The sequence below is a fragment of the Octodon degus genome, unplaced genomic scaffold, assembly GCF_000260255.1.
Source record: "Octodon degus isolate 3935 unplaced genomic scaffold, OctDeg1.0 scaffold00072, whole genome shotgun sequence".
NCBI lineage: Eukaryota > Metazoa > Chordata > Mammalia > Rodentia > Octodontidae > Octodon > Octodon degus.
In genome coordinates, this window is record NW_004524648.1 from 2,165,668 (window position 1) to 2,184,794 (window position 19,127).

At 53.2% G+C, this 19,127-nt stretch overlaps 1 protein-coding gene across 1 annotated transcript in view; it reads right to left on the reverse strand.

The window, feature by feature from the left end:
* Positions 1-1,497: 1,497 nt before the first annotated feature.
* Positions 1,498-19,127, reverse strand: part of Rph3al (rabphilin 3A like (without C2 domains)) — a 98,600-nt gene continuing 80,970 nt past the window's right edge. Inside the window, 4 exon segments of the mRNA XM_004635476.2 lie at positions 1,498-2,418; positions 4,088-4,117; positions 4,119-4,237; positions 5,832-5,945. Coding sequence (XP_004635533.2) covers positions 2,329-2,418; positions 4,088-4,117; positions 4,119-4,237; positions 5,832-5,945 — 353 coding nt within the window. The 3' untranslated portion in view covers positions 1,498-2,328.

Sequence of the window (19,127 nt, forward strand, 5' to 3'; positions counted from 1 at the left end):
TGCACCTGCTTGCAGTTACTTTAATCCGCTGAGCCATTTGGCCATCCCTTTTTTTTCCTCTTTCCTAGCTCTGCTCTTGTGGTTTACTTTCTAGAAGGTTTCTTTTTCTCCTCTCATCTTCTGTCCTTATTCACACATTTTATAATTTCTGCTACTGCATTTTTAATTTTCAAGAGCACTAACACTGTCTTTAAAATTAACACTTTTCTCATCTCATGGGGGCACTACATTCAGAGCCTTCCTCAGCCCATTCTTCTGTGTATGGAGGCTCAGTTTTCAGTTATCGGAGTTGTTCTGGCTGCCTTTGTCCCACTATGCGGGACATTAACAATGCAACAGGCAGCCTTGGTCACAGGTGGGCGGGAGACCTCAGAGTGGGGGACTGGGCTGAGTCCCGGGGCTGGGCAATCACCAACGTCGGGTTCCGTCCTTCTGTTCTCTGCGATCAGTGCCCCACAGAGAAGTTCAAGTAACATCCTGCCTTGAGGTGAGTGGGCTGTGATTAGGCAAAGGGGGCCGACAGACCATCCCAGCTTCCCATGAAGCCCCTCGTTCTGCTTTTTGGCTAGGCTTGGGCTTCTTTGCCAACAGAACCTTTGTAGCTGACCGGTGGCCTGCAGTGCAGAACTGAGTTATCAGTTTAGAGCAGGTCAGCTGCCAGGCATGGTGGCTACAACCACACCCTGGGGTCTTGCCACTTCTTTTCTTTTGCAGTTGCTGGGTTTCTGCGATTCAACATTCCTCTGTTGAATTGCAGAAACCCAGCGATTATAGTCCTTTAAACAACACACCAGCTCAATGCAAATTCTAATCTTTTATTGTTTTAACTCTGAAGCATAACATGTCCCAGGGTCCTAGAACCCAGGCAAGCACTGGTTAGGCAAGTGCACTCCTACTGAGCTACACTTCCAAATACGTTTTTCAACCAATAGTATTTTCAGACCCATCCTGAGGGACCCACCCAACCTTAGGGACCCCTGATCCCTTCAAATCCTGAGCACGCAGAGGTTCTGAACAGCAAGGGGCTTGTTCTTCCCTTGTAGGCATTTTGGGATGGGGGGAAGCTGACACTGACCAAAGTGTACTGCATTATCTTCTGAAGTTTTGCATACATCTCTCATCCCGCCGGGTTTTCTCCTGCTCCTCTGGTCTCTGGCTTGCCATTTTCACTTCTTTAGGTCATTTCAGTGGGGAGTGAGAGGCAGAAGAATTTATGAATGTGTTCAATTTACCATAAGTAATCAGCAGGCTTTGTCCTTTTGAAAACCATCTTTACATATGCACCTGTGAAGGCTGTCCGACTCACTGATGATTTTTTACATAGGCAGGTTTGTTTTTTCCATTCAACACTAGATTTGCGAGCTCTATCAGGGCACACAGATGTAGCCCATTCTTTCACCAAGGCTTAGGAAGGGTTCCAGCCAATCAGTGGTGCCACACATCCATTCCTCGGTTGAATAGCAGAAACCCCACCACTGTGGTCCTTTGAACAGCACATCAGCTCAAAGCAAATTCTAATCTTTTATTGTTTTAACTCTGAAGCATAACACGTCCCAGGGAAACATGGCAAGGGCGAAGCACTAAGAATTTGGGGCAGAGAGAGCCCTTGGAGAACCCATTCCCTTGGGGTCAGGAAGGGCAGCAGGGTGAGGACACCAACGTGCACGAATGCATGGCCTTCTCTTCAGGGAAGGTTTCCAGAAGCATTTGGCTGTGCTGTGAATTGAGTGCTTTCTCACACCCAACCCAAGTTACTGAGAAGTGAATTCATGTCTTAGGGGAGGCGTGTGCTCGGGATGAGTGAAAGCCCAGAGGTCAATGGAGGGACTCAAAGAAACCAAACAAGGACCCGGTCTCCTGGGAAGGCAGACACGGCTCCAGCTCTGGGGAGCTGAGGGACAGCGAGAGGATTGGCTTATCTCTCATCCCACCTGCTCTGGGCTTTTGCACTCACCCTGAGGGGCCAAGCTCAGCTTTGAGGGGCACATGAGGGTTACAGTTCTTCTTGTCCTTAAAAGAAACACAGAGAGGGCCCATGCAGTATCCCTACTAGAACTTCAGTGCATACAGGAGGCCCCACAAGAGGGGACCCAAAGCCTTCTGGCCCAACCCAGGACTTACCAAAGCACAGAGTAGTGGGCATGTGTGGGAAGGAGACAATAAATAAAGATCACAGCCCCCCTGGGGGGGATAGTGGATGAGGAAGGCTCCCCATGGAGGGGTGCAGAAAGGCACTAGGTGGGGGCATGAGGCTTGGCCCCCAAACACTGATTTGTTAAGTCGAAGTCCAGGAGGCTCCAGGAAGCCTGGCTCCAGCTTTCTCTTGCTTCAGTCTCCCACTGGCAGGTTGGCTCCATGCACCGACCTTCCCTCAAAGGCTACATCAGCAGCGGGGAATCCCCCAGGTGTGTCTTTTGCCTTTGGAGGAGAGAGAAAGGACCCCATGGGTTAGAAGAGATGGAGTCCCTCCTCAGTGACAGCTCAACCTCTGGGAAGGAAATGGAGGTGGAGGCAGGTCTTTTCTGGCACAGCCCCTGCACCTGCAGCTGCTGCCCTGTCAGAAGGAAGCAGGGGCTGTCACCCAGCAGGGCAGGGGGTGCTGGGCAGGGGAGCCTGACTCTGGGTCAGCACTGCTCAGCTCCATGTGTGCTCACAGGCACGTCGCCTGTCCTTCTGTACATCAGTTGGCCTGGAAAATCCAGGGCCATCACGGTGACCTCAGGATGCTGGAAGGTGCCAGGGGCACAGGAAGGTGAAGTCTGCCTCAGGCCCTGGAGCCCTCCCTGTTATTACTGCATGTTTCCCAAGGACTCCTGGGGCAGGCAGTGTGGAGAGCTGCTGGTCTCACCCTCCCCACAGCCCCTTGAGGGACCCTTCAGTGGTGACAGAACTCTGCACAGTAGCAGCACTGCTGATTTGGCCTATTTTTCACCTACAAAATGTAGTTCATATGCTCACCCTTATAGTTTGCCCAAGTTCACACGGATATGGGTGGCAGGGCCGGGACCAGAGCAGGGGCCTGCTTCACTCTGAACTGTCCTCTCTGGAGGACATGAGAGGGCCACAGGGAGGGGGCAGGGTCCATTCCATGGCCACAGAGGCCTCCCACACCCTAGAGACCAGCCCTCTGCTGCCTCCCTCCCAAAATGCCTGTGCTTTCTGGGGAACCAGCAGGTGGGGAGGGTGACAGACAAAATGGAGGGGTATCCTGGTGGGTGGCTGCAAAGCAGGCACAGGAAGCAGAGGTTCCCCTGCCGGCAGCTGATCTGCCACCCCATTCACATGTGCCCCTGCTCCTTTGGCCAGGAGGGGTCCATCCTAACTTGGGCATCCTCCTTGAGGGGCTGGGCCTGTCCTGCATGTGCAGTTCTTTCTGCCTTCCATAGGAGAGCCCCCTCCCCACCATTGCATGGTGATGCCGGGCTAGACCAGGGCTGGGGACAGTGGACAAGGAAAGCCCTGGACTCTTGGTATTACCCTCTTCATTTCCATGGCTACCAAATGAGGACATCCTATTGGCAGAGTAGTCAATAGGGCGTAAGTTGACCTTAGAGGTGTCAGGGCAGGGTGGGCCAGCACTCCCAGAGTCTCCCTCCCAGGATCTGGGCCGGCTCCAGTAGGGTGGGCCCTGGATTGCGTGGGCTGATTTGGCCTCCTCACTATGGGGCAGATCTCTGGAAGGCAAGGATGGACCTGCTGCTCCCAGCCCAGACTGGCACCTGATGGGGCTCAGTGAGGCCTGTACCGCCTGGCACACAGCAGGTATTCACCAAGCAGGAGTTCCTACCATGGACAAGAGATGGGGAGGTTCTGACAACATTTAATGAAGCACAGGGCTGCACATCATTTTTACGATTACCGAGAGCAGACACAGATGCTACTGTTATCACTTGGTCCCTCTCCCTGGTCAGTGCCAGTGGCTGGGGCCTAGCTGACCTTTGTTCTCCACATCCAGCACTGCACTCAGTAAATGCGGAGAACTGAAAACGTTTCCTGCCACCCTGCATGGGAGGAGGGAGGGGGAGGGCAAGAGAGGAAGCAGAAGAGGGAGCTGGTGGCGGGCTTAAACATTCAGTGAGGTACTCACCGGGGCCCTTGGGCTCACGCTGGGGCGGGGTGCCCCCCTGCGGGTCTGCAGAGCCTCCTGCCTCGGTCTCGCTGGCCAGGCTGCTCTGGCTCCCCGAGGGGTGCCGGGGTGGATGGGCGAGGCCCACCCTGGGAGACTCCATTCTGCCACCTGCAGGAGACCGCGTGCGTGTGTTGGAAGGGCTGCATCCTGGGCTCTCCAAATCCCAGGCGACGGGGATGAGCTTGGCAGGACAAGCACATGTTCACATCTTTTCCTTTGGAATTATGGTGGTATCTGTGGGTGGCTTCTTGTAGCCTCTGTCCTGGAATCTGGCCCCCTGGAACACAGCTGCCAGGTTCCAGCAGGAGCCCCTGTGTTTGAGCAGGACCCCCCACTGGCCTGAGATACCAAAGCCTCAAAATGGGTCCCGAGGCCACTTCACTACTTAACAAATCACCACTGTAGAAGCCCACAATTATTAGCTTTTCCTGCTCTCACAGATCAAGGGTACGGGAGAAAGGCTTATGTTTCAGTTTGCTCAGTGAGACTGCAAGGAAGATATTACTGTCTTTACTCACTGAAGAACCCTGACACGAACATGGTTATTAGTCTTTGCCTGGCTCTCAGTAAGCGTGGTGCCTATGACATTTCACCCACTTCTCCACCTCCTGATCCTGCTTGGTCACAGCTCTGAGTTGATGTGAAGAGAAGGGACCAGAGCTGTCACGCGAGTGGAGGAGGAGTGTGAGAAACCTGCCCTGGAAACCTTCACTTTTCTAATGTAGCACTTTTGGCCCGAAGCAGCCTGGTCTGGGACAGCTTTTATCTTTTATGTCAATTTGCAAACTGAGACTGACCACCTGGAAAACTGTACTTAGGAGGATTCTGAGGCCACATCTTGGCTCTGTGGAAGAGCATCGTGAGCAACAAGTGACGATGTCTGCTGTGGGCACAGGCCTGGGGAGGAGTGGCCTACAGCCAGCACTGGCTATCTCTGATCTGGCCCAAATGTCCATTCCCAACAGGAATTCCTTCCATGCCAGCCCAGGCAGGACATCACCTTGTCCTGGCCCTAAGTCAGCACCTCAAAGCATTTACTCCAATTTGAGGGAGTTACTAGAAATTTCTTTTTGCTGTTGTTGGTACAGGGTTTCACTACGCAGTTTGGACTCATGGTGAACCGCCTCTCTCAGCCTCTCCAGCACTGGGATTATAGGTGTGTGCCACCATGTTCTGTTTTGGAGCTGGTACCATGCACTGGGGGTTTTGGGGCTGGCATGGCATGCAGTACTGGGGGTCAAACTTGGGACCTTGTGCTTCAGGCAGGTGCTTAGACTGTCAAACTATCTCCCCAGTCCAGGAATTTCTTTTTTAATCAAGTACTAACATCAGCCTTCCTTTGAGCCTTCTCTCAAAGATCTCGGTTCTAACCTGGGAGTAACTGAAAAAAGCCGGGCATTTTCCTGAAAGGCCTTTAATGTATTTGAAGAGAAGGAAATACCTTTCCTTTCTCTAGAGGAGAGCTCAGGGATGTCAAAGCCAAAAAGAACTTCAGAGACCACCTGTCCCATCTTTCTTGAGCTGCAGAGGAGGATGTGTCACCTGGAGGCAATGGCACGTTCTGGGGACCCGCTGAGGCTTTACGGCAGAGTGGGGCCAGTTCGGGGAAGTCTGCATCTACTTTTCCAAGCCTTATGGCTCAGGAGGTGAAATCTCAGCTGGAGAACAGCACAGGGGAGCACTGGAGGAGCCCCACACTTACCTGGCTCCCCCACGGGTTTGCTGCCTTCCTTGGCTCTGATCCCAGCAGGCGGGAGTCTGTCCTCCATGCTGGAAGAGCTGAGATCTGAGTCACTGTCACTGTCACTGGAAACCACTGGAAAAGACAGACAGGGAAGAGGGGGTCACCCTTACTGGCCACGACTTGGATGGAGCTAGGACTCTGTCAGCCCTTTTATTTTGGGCATGGGAAACCACAGCTCAAGGTGGGGCAGCGCTTCTTTCTGCCAGTCAGAGGGGCGATCTGGCAAGAGGAGGCTGTGAGCCCAGCATGCCCAGCACCAGCAGGGAGAGTTCGCGCTTGGCCAGACATCTCCATGTGTCACCACCTCTGTGGCACAGCTGGACTTTTCTGGCCTGGTAGAAACTTAGGATCCATCTTTTGTGTGGACAGAGCAGCTCTGAGGCCTTCACCTAGCAAGGCCCAGATGCGGGCGGCCACGGCCTTCACCATACACAGATTCATGGAAGCTTCAGAACAACCCTGTGAGGGGGGAATGATGCAACCCCACTTCACAGGTGAGGAAACTGAGGTGTGCGCCCTTGGTAGTAAGTGGGGAGGTGCTGGGAGTCTAAACTGGGCAGGCGGGCTCTGGGTGTGTGCCTGCGATCATGCTTGTCATACTGGAAGATCTGACTTGGAGGCTGAAGACTCAGGCTGTCCACCCCATCCAGCAACTCACAGTGGGGTCCTGAGAATGCAGCAGGTGCCAGGTGAGTCAGGGGCCGGAGGGAGAGCGCGGGGAGGGGCTCCCCCACTGAACATTCTCTCCTTGCTGCACTCAATGAGACCATATTTGGCTGGTTCATCAACAGTGGGCGTCATAATACAGGATATATTCATCCTTGAAACATTCTATTTCTATTTTAATTTTAAACACAGAAATGTACATCCACTTGCCAACCTTTTGCAGCAGGCCTTGGCTGCTGCTTTGAGATTGGGCCCACAGAGCTTTCGTGTTTCAACTGCCTCCATGCTGCGGGGTCCAGGACTCTGGTTTTAGGTACTTTAAATTCGAGTAGGAGCTTATAGACACTAGCATAGCAATCTGACTGCAGAATCCTCCTAAGCTCTCCCATGTCTTCCTATTTTTTTTATGGTTGTCTTGTCCACATCTAATTTGCTGTTTTTTTAAAAAGCAAGTGGCTTCTATCAAGACTTTGCAATACTTGGTTTTAATAGAACAGCTCTGCTGTCTTTTCTGACTCTTTTCATCAATTTATATAATATTTAATTAAGTAATATAAAGATAATGAAAGTATAGTCACATAGAAAGATGCAGGACCAAAGGTAGCCAGCTGCCTGCCAGGCCCAGTGGCGCATGTCTGTCATCCCAGCTACTCAGGAGACTGAGGCAGAGGACTGCAGGTCTGAGGCCAGCCTGGGCAACTCGCAGGCATCTGTCTTTTACTTTACATGCAAAAGACTGGCCATAGAGAGAGGGTAGAATGGGATAAGTTTTAGAAGCAGTCACTGTGCTAGGCACTTAGCGAGTGAATCTTAATCCTTGGAACCACTTTGAGCCATTGGTTCCCACTGGTGGAAGATAAGATTAGAAACAGAATTGATCTATACCCAGGGTGGCTAATAGGTTTCATTTGATCTGCCAAGGCCTTTCTGCAGCAGCGTGCAGTGAATTCTGAGATCGCATTAAAGCTCTGCAGGGGAAGCATCTGGCCAGTTAAGGAAACCCAGTGTGGGTACAAGAGGGCAAAATGGTAGCTTCCATCTGGAGCTAGAGCCCAGCCTGTGTCAACTTGCAGCTAGGGGAGTCACACGCCACAGAAGCAAGCAGCTGGAGGGCTGGTGCTGGCTGATCACCAAGACTCTGAGATTTGCAGCCCTGGTACCCATACGGAGGGGCTGATACAGTGTGGTGCTTCACGGAGGTCTGCTGAAGTGGCAGCTACTTCTCTATTGTGTTCATCTCCTGCCAATTCCATTACCTATGGGCCTTGAATCAGTGCCTCTTCTCTGCCACCACTGGCCTTGCTCAGCTCAAGGGCCTACCTGGTCCTGAAGGAGCTCTGTGACAATGGCCCCCATGCCTCATGCCTGTAGGTGCTTCCTAGTCAGCTCCCCCTCTACATAGCCCAGGATGCTCCAGCCAAACCCAGATGCTGGCTCCACCCTCTTTAAAGGGCTGCCTCAGCTACAGCACCAAGCTCCAGCGCCTTCCCACCAAGGAGGCTGGCGTGGATCTCCTTTCTGTAGACTGTGTGTGGGTGGGGTAGGGGATGGGGATGACCACCATGCGACTGTTCCTGGCTTCTCCTTCTTCCATCTGTTCCTGGACTATGCTCTTTTGTTCCCTGGTTCCTTCCCTCTCTGCCCACCAGGAAGACTTCTGCTTTGGTATTTTGGGCTTTGTGATACAGAGCCAAGAGAGGGTAGTGAAGAGGAGAGGTTGTGGTCCACGTGCCCCTTCACAGGATGTGAGAAACCTTCAAGTCCCAGACTGAGCAGCTTTGAGCCTGAAACCACCGAGACCAGACCCCATGGGCGTCAGTGTCATAAGCATTTATGTAATTTTGACTCATTCCCTGACTAAACACCAACCTCGTGGGTGCCTAGACAAAGAGGGCGGGAGGAGCGGGCAGGAGGCAGAGATGGCTGGTAGACACCTGGAAAAAGCAGCTCCCCACATTCTCCTTGGGGCATCTGCTAAGGAACCAGAAGGATTGTGGCCCACGCTCCAGGCAGCAGGAGAGAAAGTGGCTGACCTTCACATCCGTTTCCGCATCTTTCTGGCCGGGAAGCTCATGCAGGATCTAGTCACGCTTCCTGGCATGCAAGCCTCCATCTCCCCTGAGGCTGATATGCAGGATCAAAGTGGCTAAGGGCTGGGGAGGCCACGGGCTCTGGGGAGTCAAGAGGTGCCTGGCATGAAGGGGAAAAGGCCAAAGAGCTCAGCATGCACAGTGGAACAGATGCCCCAGAACTGAGTATATGGTGACAAGCTCATTTCCCCATTTCTTCAGTCTTGCCCCTTCTGACATCTACTGTAGGTGTTCACAGAGGTGGGCTTGGCTTCTAAGACGTGTGTGCTGCACGACCCTGGGAGAACAGTATCTGCTGTGAGGTATGGATCCTGTTCAAAATGGCTACCCTGGAGGAGGGGTGAAGATGCCAAGCTGCATAGTCCCCAGGGGTCCATGGGGTGTCTCCATTGCTCAATCCTAAAAAAAAAAAAAAAAAAAAAAAAAAGAACAAACCAAACAGGAAACTTCCCCAAGTTACCATTAGCTGACTTGTTCTCTCACTCCTATTACAGACCCCAAAGGACTCAGCCATAGAAATGGGGAGCAAATGACAAATGAGCTCATAATGTTGTCACAGAGCAGCCAGCTGACTAGAAAGACCCATGTCTTCCCGATGCACCACTGTCCGTTGGCCTGGCCATCTTTGCTTATTACATCGGGATTTTGACCAGGGCCAGCCTCAGTGTGGAGGTCTTTGTGTGGCAGACTCAAATCCCACTTCTAATCTACTCTTATAAACCCTCTTGAAAGAAAAAAATCTGAAAGGTGTCTTTTGTCAGCCAGTGCCTTTTACTGTCACTGGGGGAAGAGACACACGGAGAAGACACAGCCAAGAGACCTAGGCCCCATACAAACACCCTTTACTGAAATAGTCCCAGCATTCTCTGGTGACCAAGGAAGCAGTTATTCCTTCCTTCTGCCCCCAAAATGTCCCCATAAAACCCAAACCTTGGCTAATATGACATGTGATTGCCATTGCCACCTTCTGCACACAGCTGGGATTGTAAATCTTCCAGGTCTATTAACAAAGCTTTCAGACGTATAAATCTTTTGGCCCTCGCTCTTCCATCCTCCACAAAACACTTAGCGTCTGAGGACTGATTTTTTTTCTTTCCTGTATTTTCCCCAAAGGCTGCATTTGGGATGGCTTGGTGAGGAGTGCTTATATTGTGCCCATACTTTTTTTTTTTTTTTTTGTGACTGAAGATGGGAAAACCCCAGGGAGAAGAGAGTCCTGATAGCCCTTGGGCAAGAGAAGATTATCATGCGGATTCATGGGATCCTCCATGAGGCAGGGAGCAGGGAGGACTCCCCTCTGGTTTCCCTCCACAGTGGTGTGACTGCCTGGACCACTTACTGGGGGATCTAGCATCCCTGAGATTTTCCCATCATGCCCAGAAGGACTGCTCTGCTTGGCCTGGCACTTATCGTAGCAGCAGCAGACAGCACAGCCCAGGCAGGCCCACTTCTCTGGGGATAGGCCAGCTTCCCTGCCCCCACCCCCACCCCAGCCTTGCTCTTGGTTGGATTTGCAATTTGACTGTCACCATGGAAACTGAGTTTTGGTACTTGAAGTGGGGCGGGGAGAGTTTTCCCTCCTGTAGAGTCTCCCTTGACTGCCTTAAAGGACACATGCTGCAGCTGCTCTTCTCTGGAGACACCTTGCCAGACTGGTTCTAAGGGATAAGCAGAATGGGGACTATCTGGCCTCCTCCTGGGATATGGGGGGCCTGTCTGAGCTCCACTTGGTCACCACCTCTTTCTGTGCCTCAGGCATCACCAGGCTTCATGGCAAAAACTAACAGGCAGATGCATAGGCACTGGATCCGAGTCCTGGGACTGAACTCAGGTCAGCCCAGCAGCAGGAAGACCTCGGATGCCCCTCTTTGGTCAGGAGGTGGGGACCTCCTTCAGGGCCACACAACACCTCCTGCCTGGCACAAGGGCAGCTGGCAGTCGGGGTGCTTAGGAGGCACTGTGTGCTAGGGCTGCTGGGCTTGGAGCTTCCCAAAGCCCCCAGAAATTATGGGAATTAGAGACGAAGGGAGATATTTTCAGCAAACATTCTGCCAAGGCAAAGCAGATGGTGGAAAATTTTGCATATTGAAAATAAAAAAAAAATTAATGTAAGGAACAATGATAGGGCCCCGGGGAGCACACAGACATTTCCAATTAGCCCCCACCCCAGCCCACCAGGCCGGTGCGGCTCAGGTGCATAGCTCTCCCTCAGGTGCACAGCTCTCCCAGGACAGGGGACAGTTGTCCTTCCTGGCACAGACAGAGCTGAGCCAGAAATCCCACTAAGGTGCCTTCCAAGTCTGGGCTCTGTTTTGGTGGCAGAGGGAGGGGAGTGTGGGGTAGTAAAGAGGCACCAGCTCTGACTCAGACTCAGGCTTGGGGCCTGGCTCTGCCACTTCCCAGCTGTGTGACTCTGGGCCAGTGTCTTCACCTCTGTGTGCTCAATGGGCTTTTCCACGAAGTAGAGGGGCTGATGACTGCTGTTCTGGGCAGCTGTGAGCCTTAAAAGAGGTGACACAGAGCCAGGCAGGACACTGCACACCTGCAGTCCCAGCTACTCTGGAGGCTGGGGCAGGAGGATGACAAGTTTGAGGCAGTCTGGGCAACTTAGTGACAGCCTGGCTCAAAATAAAAGGCCTAGTGATGTAGCTTGGCTCTCCTTGAGTTCAACCGGCCCACCACAAAAACCACAATGCAACACAGGCAGCGTGGCATGCGGAAGGTGCCTGATGGAGGGGAGCTGCTCTATTTGGGGGAGGAGCATCCAGAGCTCCTGGGCCCACATTCCCCAGTGTAGCTTGGCCTAAGGCAGCACCATGCTCTGTGCCCAGGCCAAATTCACGGGGGCTGTTCTGCCTCTTGTGTGAAGTGGATTTTCAAGCTGAGCTTGAGATACGGTCTTGCTAAATTGCCCTGGCTGATCTAGAGTTTATGATCTTCCTGCCTCAGCCTCCCAAGTAGCTGGGACTATAGGTGTGTACCACTACACTCAGCTTAGCTTACAAATTACTTTTTAAAAATTAGAGGGGTGGGGAGATAGTTCGGTGGTCTAAGTACCTGCCTAGCAAGTGCGAGGACCTGGGTCTAATTCCTGGTACTGCATGCCATGCCAGGCCCAAAATACTGATAATGGCGCATACCTGTAATCCCAATGCTGGGGAGGCTGAGACAGGAGGATTGCTATAAGCCTAAGCTGCATAGTAACATACTGTACCAAATAAGTAAATAAATATTTTTTAAAATTAAAAATAAATTGGAATCCTATTCATCCCCAGGAGTTCACTGAAGCCACACTTTTTTGGTGTGTGGTACCAGGAATGGAACTCAGGACCTTGTGCTTGCCAGGCAGATGCTATGCTGCTGAGCTAAGTCCCCACCCCTGAGGCCACACTTCTAATAATGAGTCTCTTGGCCCGGGGAGGAAGGGTAGAGGACAACCCTCCTCTGCTCAGCACCTCCCAGCACTGCATTTCTCTCCCAATCCTGCCCGAGGCCACTGAGGGCAGAGCTAGGTCTCCAATAAAGCCACCTCCTTCCCCCAGCCTCCACCCCTGGCACTCGGCACACTTGCTGCCCACTGTCTGAACACCTTCCCCAAAGGAAACCCTGCTGTGCGAAGACAGCAGGATCAGAGGATGGTTGGAAAAGGGGGTGTGCTGGGGGCACAGGAGACCCAGGAGTCCCACCTGCCACCTTTGTTGCTACAGAACTAGGTGCCCACCATGCAGGTGTTCAAGGAGGACAAGCAAGTGGCTTCAGCCTGGGCAGGGATGGGGGAGGCAATGCCAGGCTGGTTGCCATGGACACAGGATGAGTGGGCCCTGGGGACAGCACCGTGCTGCTCTCCCCAGAGTCTGCTCCTGGGATGGGAGGGGGACCAGATGTGTTCTGCTTTAGTTTGCGTACTTCCCCAGGACTCTAAACAGGAAGAATAGTAGCCCTGCAGTTGCAGGGAGCCTGTTCTCCCAGGATGAGAGTGCTGGTAGGGAGAAGCAGCGCAGAGCCTGCCTATGCCTCCCTCCCAGGCCCTGGAGCCCTGGTGTGCTCTGCACTGGGCTGGTCACCAACTCAGCCACCTTGCCTGTGAGATGGGGCCAGCCAGAGGTCGGCCTTGGAGGGCTGGGAGGCTGTGGCATCTGTGCTGAGAGAGAGAGAGGAGGAAGGCCCCTGCTGTGGAGGGGCCCGGAGGTCTCAGGCCAGGGTGGGTCAGCAGGGGCAGGGCAGAGCAGGCTGCAAAGTCACATGTGGGGAGCAGAGGGTTTCCTGTGCTTGTTTATTCCTCTGCCATCTATTTTAATTTACTCCCTCCTCAGGCTCACAGGCAGACAGGAGGCACCGGATAACGAAGACAAATCCTCAGGCCAGCAAGAGATGTGGTTGCCAGCATGGAAATCCTGTGGGCCCTCCCTTGCTTGAGAGGATCTGGAAAGAAGGTGGTGGCTGGACAGAAGCTAAAAATGGCTCCTCCGGCAAGAACATGTACACAGGTGGGGGAGGTGGCAGCCAGCTGAGAGAGGTGCAGTCAGAGAGGGCTTTCTGGAAGAGGCGGAATTTACAGATGGGCCTGCTGTAGGAGCATACCAAGCCTGGGGCAGGAAGAGCCAGGCATCCCAGAGGGAGACCAGGGAAGTCCTCTGGCTCTGGTACACGGAGGCGAAGGGCTTATCTGGCTTGGGTGTGCTCTGTGCTGTCAGGGGGCAGACTACTACTTCTGGTTATGGTAGACATAAAATCCAGCATGTGTCCACCACCTGCCTACTGCTTTTCTGGGGTGCAGAGTGCCCCTTCATGTGCTCCCTGACCTCAATCTTTTTTATTTGGATGCTTTCTGACTCTTCATCTCCTGCCTCTATTCCCCTCTCTTTGGGTCTCCATGGGTTCTGTGTTAGCTTCACTCTCTCTCTTCGCAGTTCTGTCTCCACTCTGTCTCTGAGCTTTTCCTGTGTCTCTGTTTCTGTCTCTCTCTCCTCCCAGGCTTCTCTGGCAAAGTTCCTCAGGGAAAGGCAATTTAGTCTCTGGGGCTTGGGCCTCAGTTTCTCTCTATTGGAACCTCAGCCCCTCCTCAATCCAGGGAGTTCGCTCAGAGCTGCACTGTGGGGAGAGTCGCCTGCCTCACCTGGACCCTATGGCTACCGCAGAGGCAGTGGAGGCTCCCCCTTCCTGACGGCCCCTCAGGCCCTTCTGGCACTTCGGGGCTGCAGTGGGCAATGGGCAATGAGGGGTAGTCTTGCCCCACCATGGAGGGACAGGAGGCCTGGAAAGAGCTGCCAAGCAGTGAGCACGTGTCCTCTCCAGGGCTTTGTTGGAGCCAGACAGGGCAGGAGGCCCAGATTTATTCACTTTACCTGGTCCCCAGAGGCCATTAAATCCAGAATGGGTGGAATTAAGTTGTTGGTTTAGCTGGGAAGACAGGTGAGCAGCTGGAAAGATGAGCCGGGCGTACTGTGAAAGGAGAGCCGGGCACCCACGTGGGAGGTTGCGGCCCTCGCTGCCCACAGGCTGCAGGTTGGCTCTCCTATTCCAACCTGGACAGGGCAGGGGCCCCCAAGCTGGAGTCAGCCAAGCAGCTGAGGCTGTCACTGGGTTTGGGCAAATTAGAGGTGACAGCCATGCCCCTAACCTCCATGGTGTGGCTAATGAGGGCCTTCTGCTCTCGGGAAATCAATCTCCAGGACAGTAAGGACACCCAGGATGGTGGGGGTGCTGGGGAGAGGAGAGGCTCTGAGCCTTCATTCTGGCTCAGGAATCCTGCCCTTCATGCCCCCACCACGGGGCTACTGTCTGGCTTCACCAAGGGCCCAAGGGGGAAAGATGGGAGGATATGGGCCTCCCCTCTGAAATGTGGCCAAGACTGTTTCCCTGAGCTTTCGAAGGGCAGAGCTTCCAGAATGCTGTAGGTGAGGTGAAAGACAGCACATGGGATGTGACCTCCTGCTCTTAGCATCCCTGTGGGAGTGCTCCTACCTAATTACAGGTTAGGGGATGACACGAAATTCCAGGCACACACAGCTAGCATGCGTGCAGCGAGTAGCATGGGTGGGGCCACCTCGGGAGCAGCTTCCTTTGGCCACTTGACGCCAAGGCCAAGGCCTTCCACCTGCACAGAACAAGGTAAGCAGTGGCCAAGCCCCGAGCTGGGCCCTACAGATGGCACCGTGGAGAAGATGGAGGCTGGGCCAGCAGCCACAGTGGGCTTAAGCACCTCAGCACATCCCACGCTTCTTCCCAGTCTCCAATATTCAAGTCCCCAGTGGCTGCAGGGGCCACAGACACAATGGTCTCATGATGACTTGTTTGCTTTTTTTTTCTGGACCCAAAGGCAGCCTGGCACCAGGAGGACCTGCTCAATGGGCCTCAGGTGCCACATGGCTCCCTTCTCAGATGGTTCCTGGAGAGTCTCCATGCCCTCCTCTCTACATGATCTGTGTGTGGCTGCTCTCTTTCCATGTAGAATATGCAAGGTCTCCCAGCTCGCCAGCACTGTGGGACCTGTGCAGGGAGCAAAAAACGAGCATGCGGGAGGGTGCTCATGAAGCAGCCGAGGCCACAGGGCAAGACCTGACAAAGACTCAGTGTACAAGCACTGGGCTAGCGCTTCTCCCAGGGTGAGGCGGGCGCCGGGGCGGGTGTGACGCACCCTCGTGGGCTGTGTGTGTTGGGAATGTGTGTCGGTAAGCAGGGTGGTGCCAGCGCAGAGACTGAGGACCGCCCCCATTGGCATTTGCGGTGTTGTTCACAGCCTGGCCCTGAGAGCCGTGCTGGCCCACCAGTGGAGGGAACGCTCATACTGCAGAGTCACTACAGGAGGAGTCACGGGGTCAGGATGAGGCACAGGGACTCACACGCATGCCCTCTGTGGGCCACGCGGGAGTGTCAGTGAGTTAAGTGGCTGTTATAGGAAGCCTTCCTCCCCACTTTGCCCATTTTTCTTGCAACAAGTGTCCTTGCTGGTCTATCTCATGTTCTCGCTCTTTCCATTGGGACACGGAAATAACAATTTCTCTTCCTTCTTAATAATCCTACGAGGATGCAGAGGCCTTAGAGGGCGGGCACTGTGACACCCACAGCCTGCTAGCTAGCCCTGTGGGAAGGGGCAGCTGCTACTTAGCTGGACTAGTTTTTCCAGAGGGGCAGTTTCAGCAGACCTTCTGAGTTTCAAAAACAAAGCCAATACTCTTATTTTAAAAGTGAGAATTCTCCACATTTAAAACTGTTGACAGTAAGCGGTAAACCAGATTGAGTCACTGCTAGACCAGCTTGTGACCTATGACATAGGCAATTGTGACCCTCCAAGGACAGATGGCATCTCACCTCCTGACACAACTCCCTCCTGCTCTGCTCCGCCTCCCTCCACCTGCTCCAGCCAACTCAGCCCAGCACACAACACGCATTCCCAGCTGCTCTGAAGGCTGCGGGGAATTCAGGCAGCGTGGCCAGCCAATGTGACAAAGGAGGTGCTGAGCCGGGAGAGGCCGGCCAAGAGCTCAGAGGAGCTTCCACAGTGTTAATTTCTCAGGAATAGAAAAATGAGGAAGGCGGCCTAGCAACAGCTGGCTTTGGGCAGTGAGCAATCCTGTCTGAAAATAAAACATTTTACAATCCACAACCGAGGCTCATTAAGAATGAATGGATCGCCTGGTATAAATAGCACATTGCATTAAGAAGTCAGGAAACAGCATATGCATTTGATGGAAAAACGGCTGCCACAGAACTGCTTATTAGCTCTGTTGGCCGGGACTCTGTGCTAATGAGACAGAGGCCTCAGGTTCAAAGCCCATGTGGGCCATGTGGCTTTCCCAGTCTTGAGACACAGAATGTGTCCCTTGCCCCAGACCTGGTCCTAACTTGGGGACATACCCCTGGATACTCAGTAATAACACATAGGGAGCTCGTCCCAGTGTCTGGCCCATAGGATCTCCACTGTAATAGCCAGTCTTAGTGTGAATGTTCCTGGGGGCGTGGAGCTCACTACCCTGTCAGATACAAAACACCCAATTCTGTGGTTGGCTGGCTATGGACGGGGAGACCCCTGTTTCCCCCTGCTTAGCCCTAGCTGCACCTTGGGCAAAGCAGCCCTCATGGTAGAGCTGTCTGTTGTGTCTGATGATGGGCTAAGGGGAGGCCAATGGCTTCCTCTCCTGAGTGTGGATGTGGGGTTCTGAGAGGGGACTGGATCTGAGACAGTCCCCTCCTGTCTCCAGGAGCCCTATCCTTGCAGCCAGGCCACAACCTTTGGTTCAGGACAACCAAACACCCTCCGACACAGCCAGAAAAGGCAAAGCCAGAGCAGCAGTAACAAGGGCAAGAGCTGCACTTCCTCCCATGCTCACAAGGGACAAGCACAGGCTAGGATTCAAAGGCTTGGGTTCCCCACCCCCCAAGGCTGCAGCACAGCCGCCTACGTGACCTTGGGCAGACATCCCCTCCTCATCCATCACCAAGAGTCAATTTCACTGTCTGCAGCTGTCCCAAAGGCCGCCTTGAGCATCAGATGAGATAATGACCGTGAGTCACGGTGTGCTTGGGCTGTGGCCAACGTGGCTCTAAATGACTTGGCTTCTCTAGTAGCTTGGGGAGGCGGTGGCCTAGGGTGGACAGGTCAGCTGGAGGGTGCCAGGTGGCCCCAGGCAAACCTCTGCAGCCTGAGCTGAACCAGACTGTTTAACCCCAATGGAACCCCAAAGTTTGCTTTTCCTGGACTACAACCAGGAACCCAGTCTAGGTTTTCTAAACAACTACTTGAAATCTAGCAAACCAATGAAGTGATAAGGAAGTTCCTATTTTTCTTAAAATTACCCAAGTGGAACTCATTCAAAACCTCCAAGTACTTTTGTGGAGCAGACCTTGAAGGGAGCCAGGGTGTCACTCTGTTCAGTGCTGCCCAGGCACTGCCTGCTCAGGTGCGTGAGGGCAGGGGACTCCTGGGGAGGACTCTAGGGAGGCAGTGACGCAGGCCTTAGTGGGGAAGGGGAACACACTGCCCTGTAGCTGAGCTGCCTGTGTCCTCTGGCGTCTCTGCAGCTCTAAGGGGACAGAGGTGGGGAAGAACTAGGTATCTGCATCCTGGAAGTGGAGATGTTTTAGGCTCTGGAGAAGAGGGGCAGGAAGCTGCAAGGGATAAGGACCTGGAGGCCTGGATGCTGCTGTTGCCCTCACCCCCATCTCATGAGGGAGCAGATGCCAGGCAGGGTACAGAGGCTGCCCGCATTCAGCTGAACTCCGAGCTAGACTCTGCCAGCCAGAGCAGCCCAAAGCATGCACTCTACCCACATGGTGGGGCTGGAGGGGAGAACGGTCTCCACAGGCTGCCTGTTCAGCCCCGGGCCAGTGCCCAACCTTTCCAGGACAACAGTGAGTATCCTGCTGTGGCTGAGCCTTCCAGGGGATCTTTAGGAATCTATAGGCAAATTCTTGGTCCAGAAATTGGGTCTAGAGCAGAGAGAGGGGCAAGCCCAGGAGTTACCTCACGTGCCCCACAAATGCACACAGGCAGCAGCTGTCCTTGAAGAAACAGAGGAAAAGGCCCCTTCTTCTGTTCCCTAGTACTTTCATGGTTTTATTCATCTACTTATTTGGATACAGGGTCTCCTATGCTGCCCAGGCTGGCCTCAAACTCCTGGGCTCAAGTGACCTCCTGCCTCGGCCTTCCAAGTAGCTGGAACTACAGACAGCTGTGCTGTGCCTTGCTCACAGTTGTATTTTTGGGGGAGGAGTGGGGGTGGATACCAGGAATTGAACTTAGGATCTTGCACTTGCCAGGCAGGCACTTGTGCTGCTGAGTTATATCCCTGGCCTTACTGTTGTATTTTTAATGTTTAGATCTTTAATGAGTTTCTGGACACACACAGAAGATGGAAATCTAATTCCCCTAGCTGCAGTTATTAAATAAATCTGTTTTTTTCCTCACTGAATTGTAAAGCTGTCTAAGTTCAGCACCCCCATATGCTTAGGCCTATTCTTCTATTCTACTCTACTGATCTATTTATTTCTGCAATAAATAAGCTATTCCCTAACTTCTTTATGAATTTTTAATTGAGATACAATTCATATCCCCTATAACTCACCCTCTGAAGTACACAGTGCAGCAGTTTTTACTACAGTTGCACAGTTGCATAGCCGTCCCTGCCATCTGGATGCAGATATGGAAACCGGCACCGCTTGTGCCTCTCCCGCCCCGCTCCCCCGTTTCTTCCATCCTCCCCAGCCCCGGGCAGTCGCTGATCTACACTCCACCTCTACGGATCCGCCTGTTCTGGACACGCCGCATCACACACTCTGTGGCCTCTCTACTCTGGCCTCTTCCGCTTCGTGTGCTGTTTTCAGGGTTCGCCTGCGTTACCGCATGGTCAGTGCGCCGCTCCTTTTCACAGCTAACATTCTACCTACTTATTGATTGTGCCCCATTTTGCTTCTCTGTCCATCCACTGATGGCCACATGGGCTATTCTAATTTTTGGCTCCTATAAATAGTATTACTCAGAACATCTGTATTTTTTTTT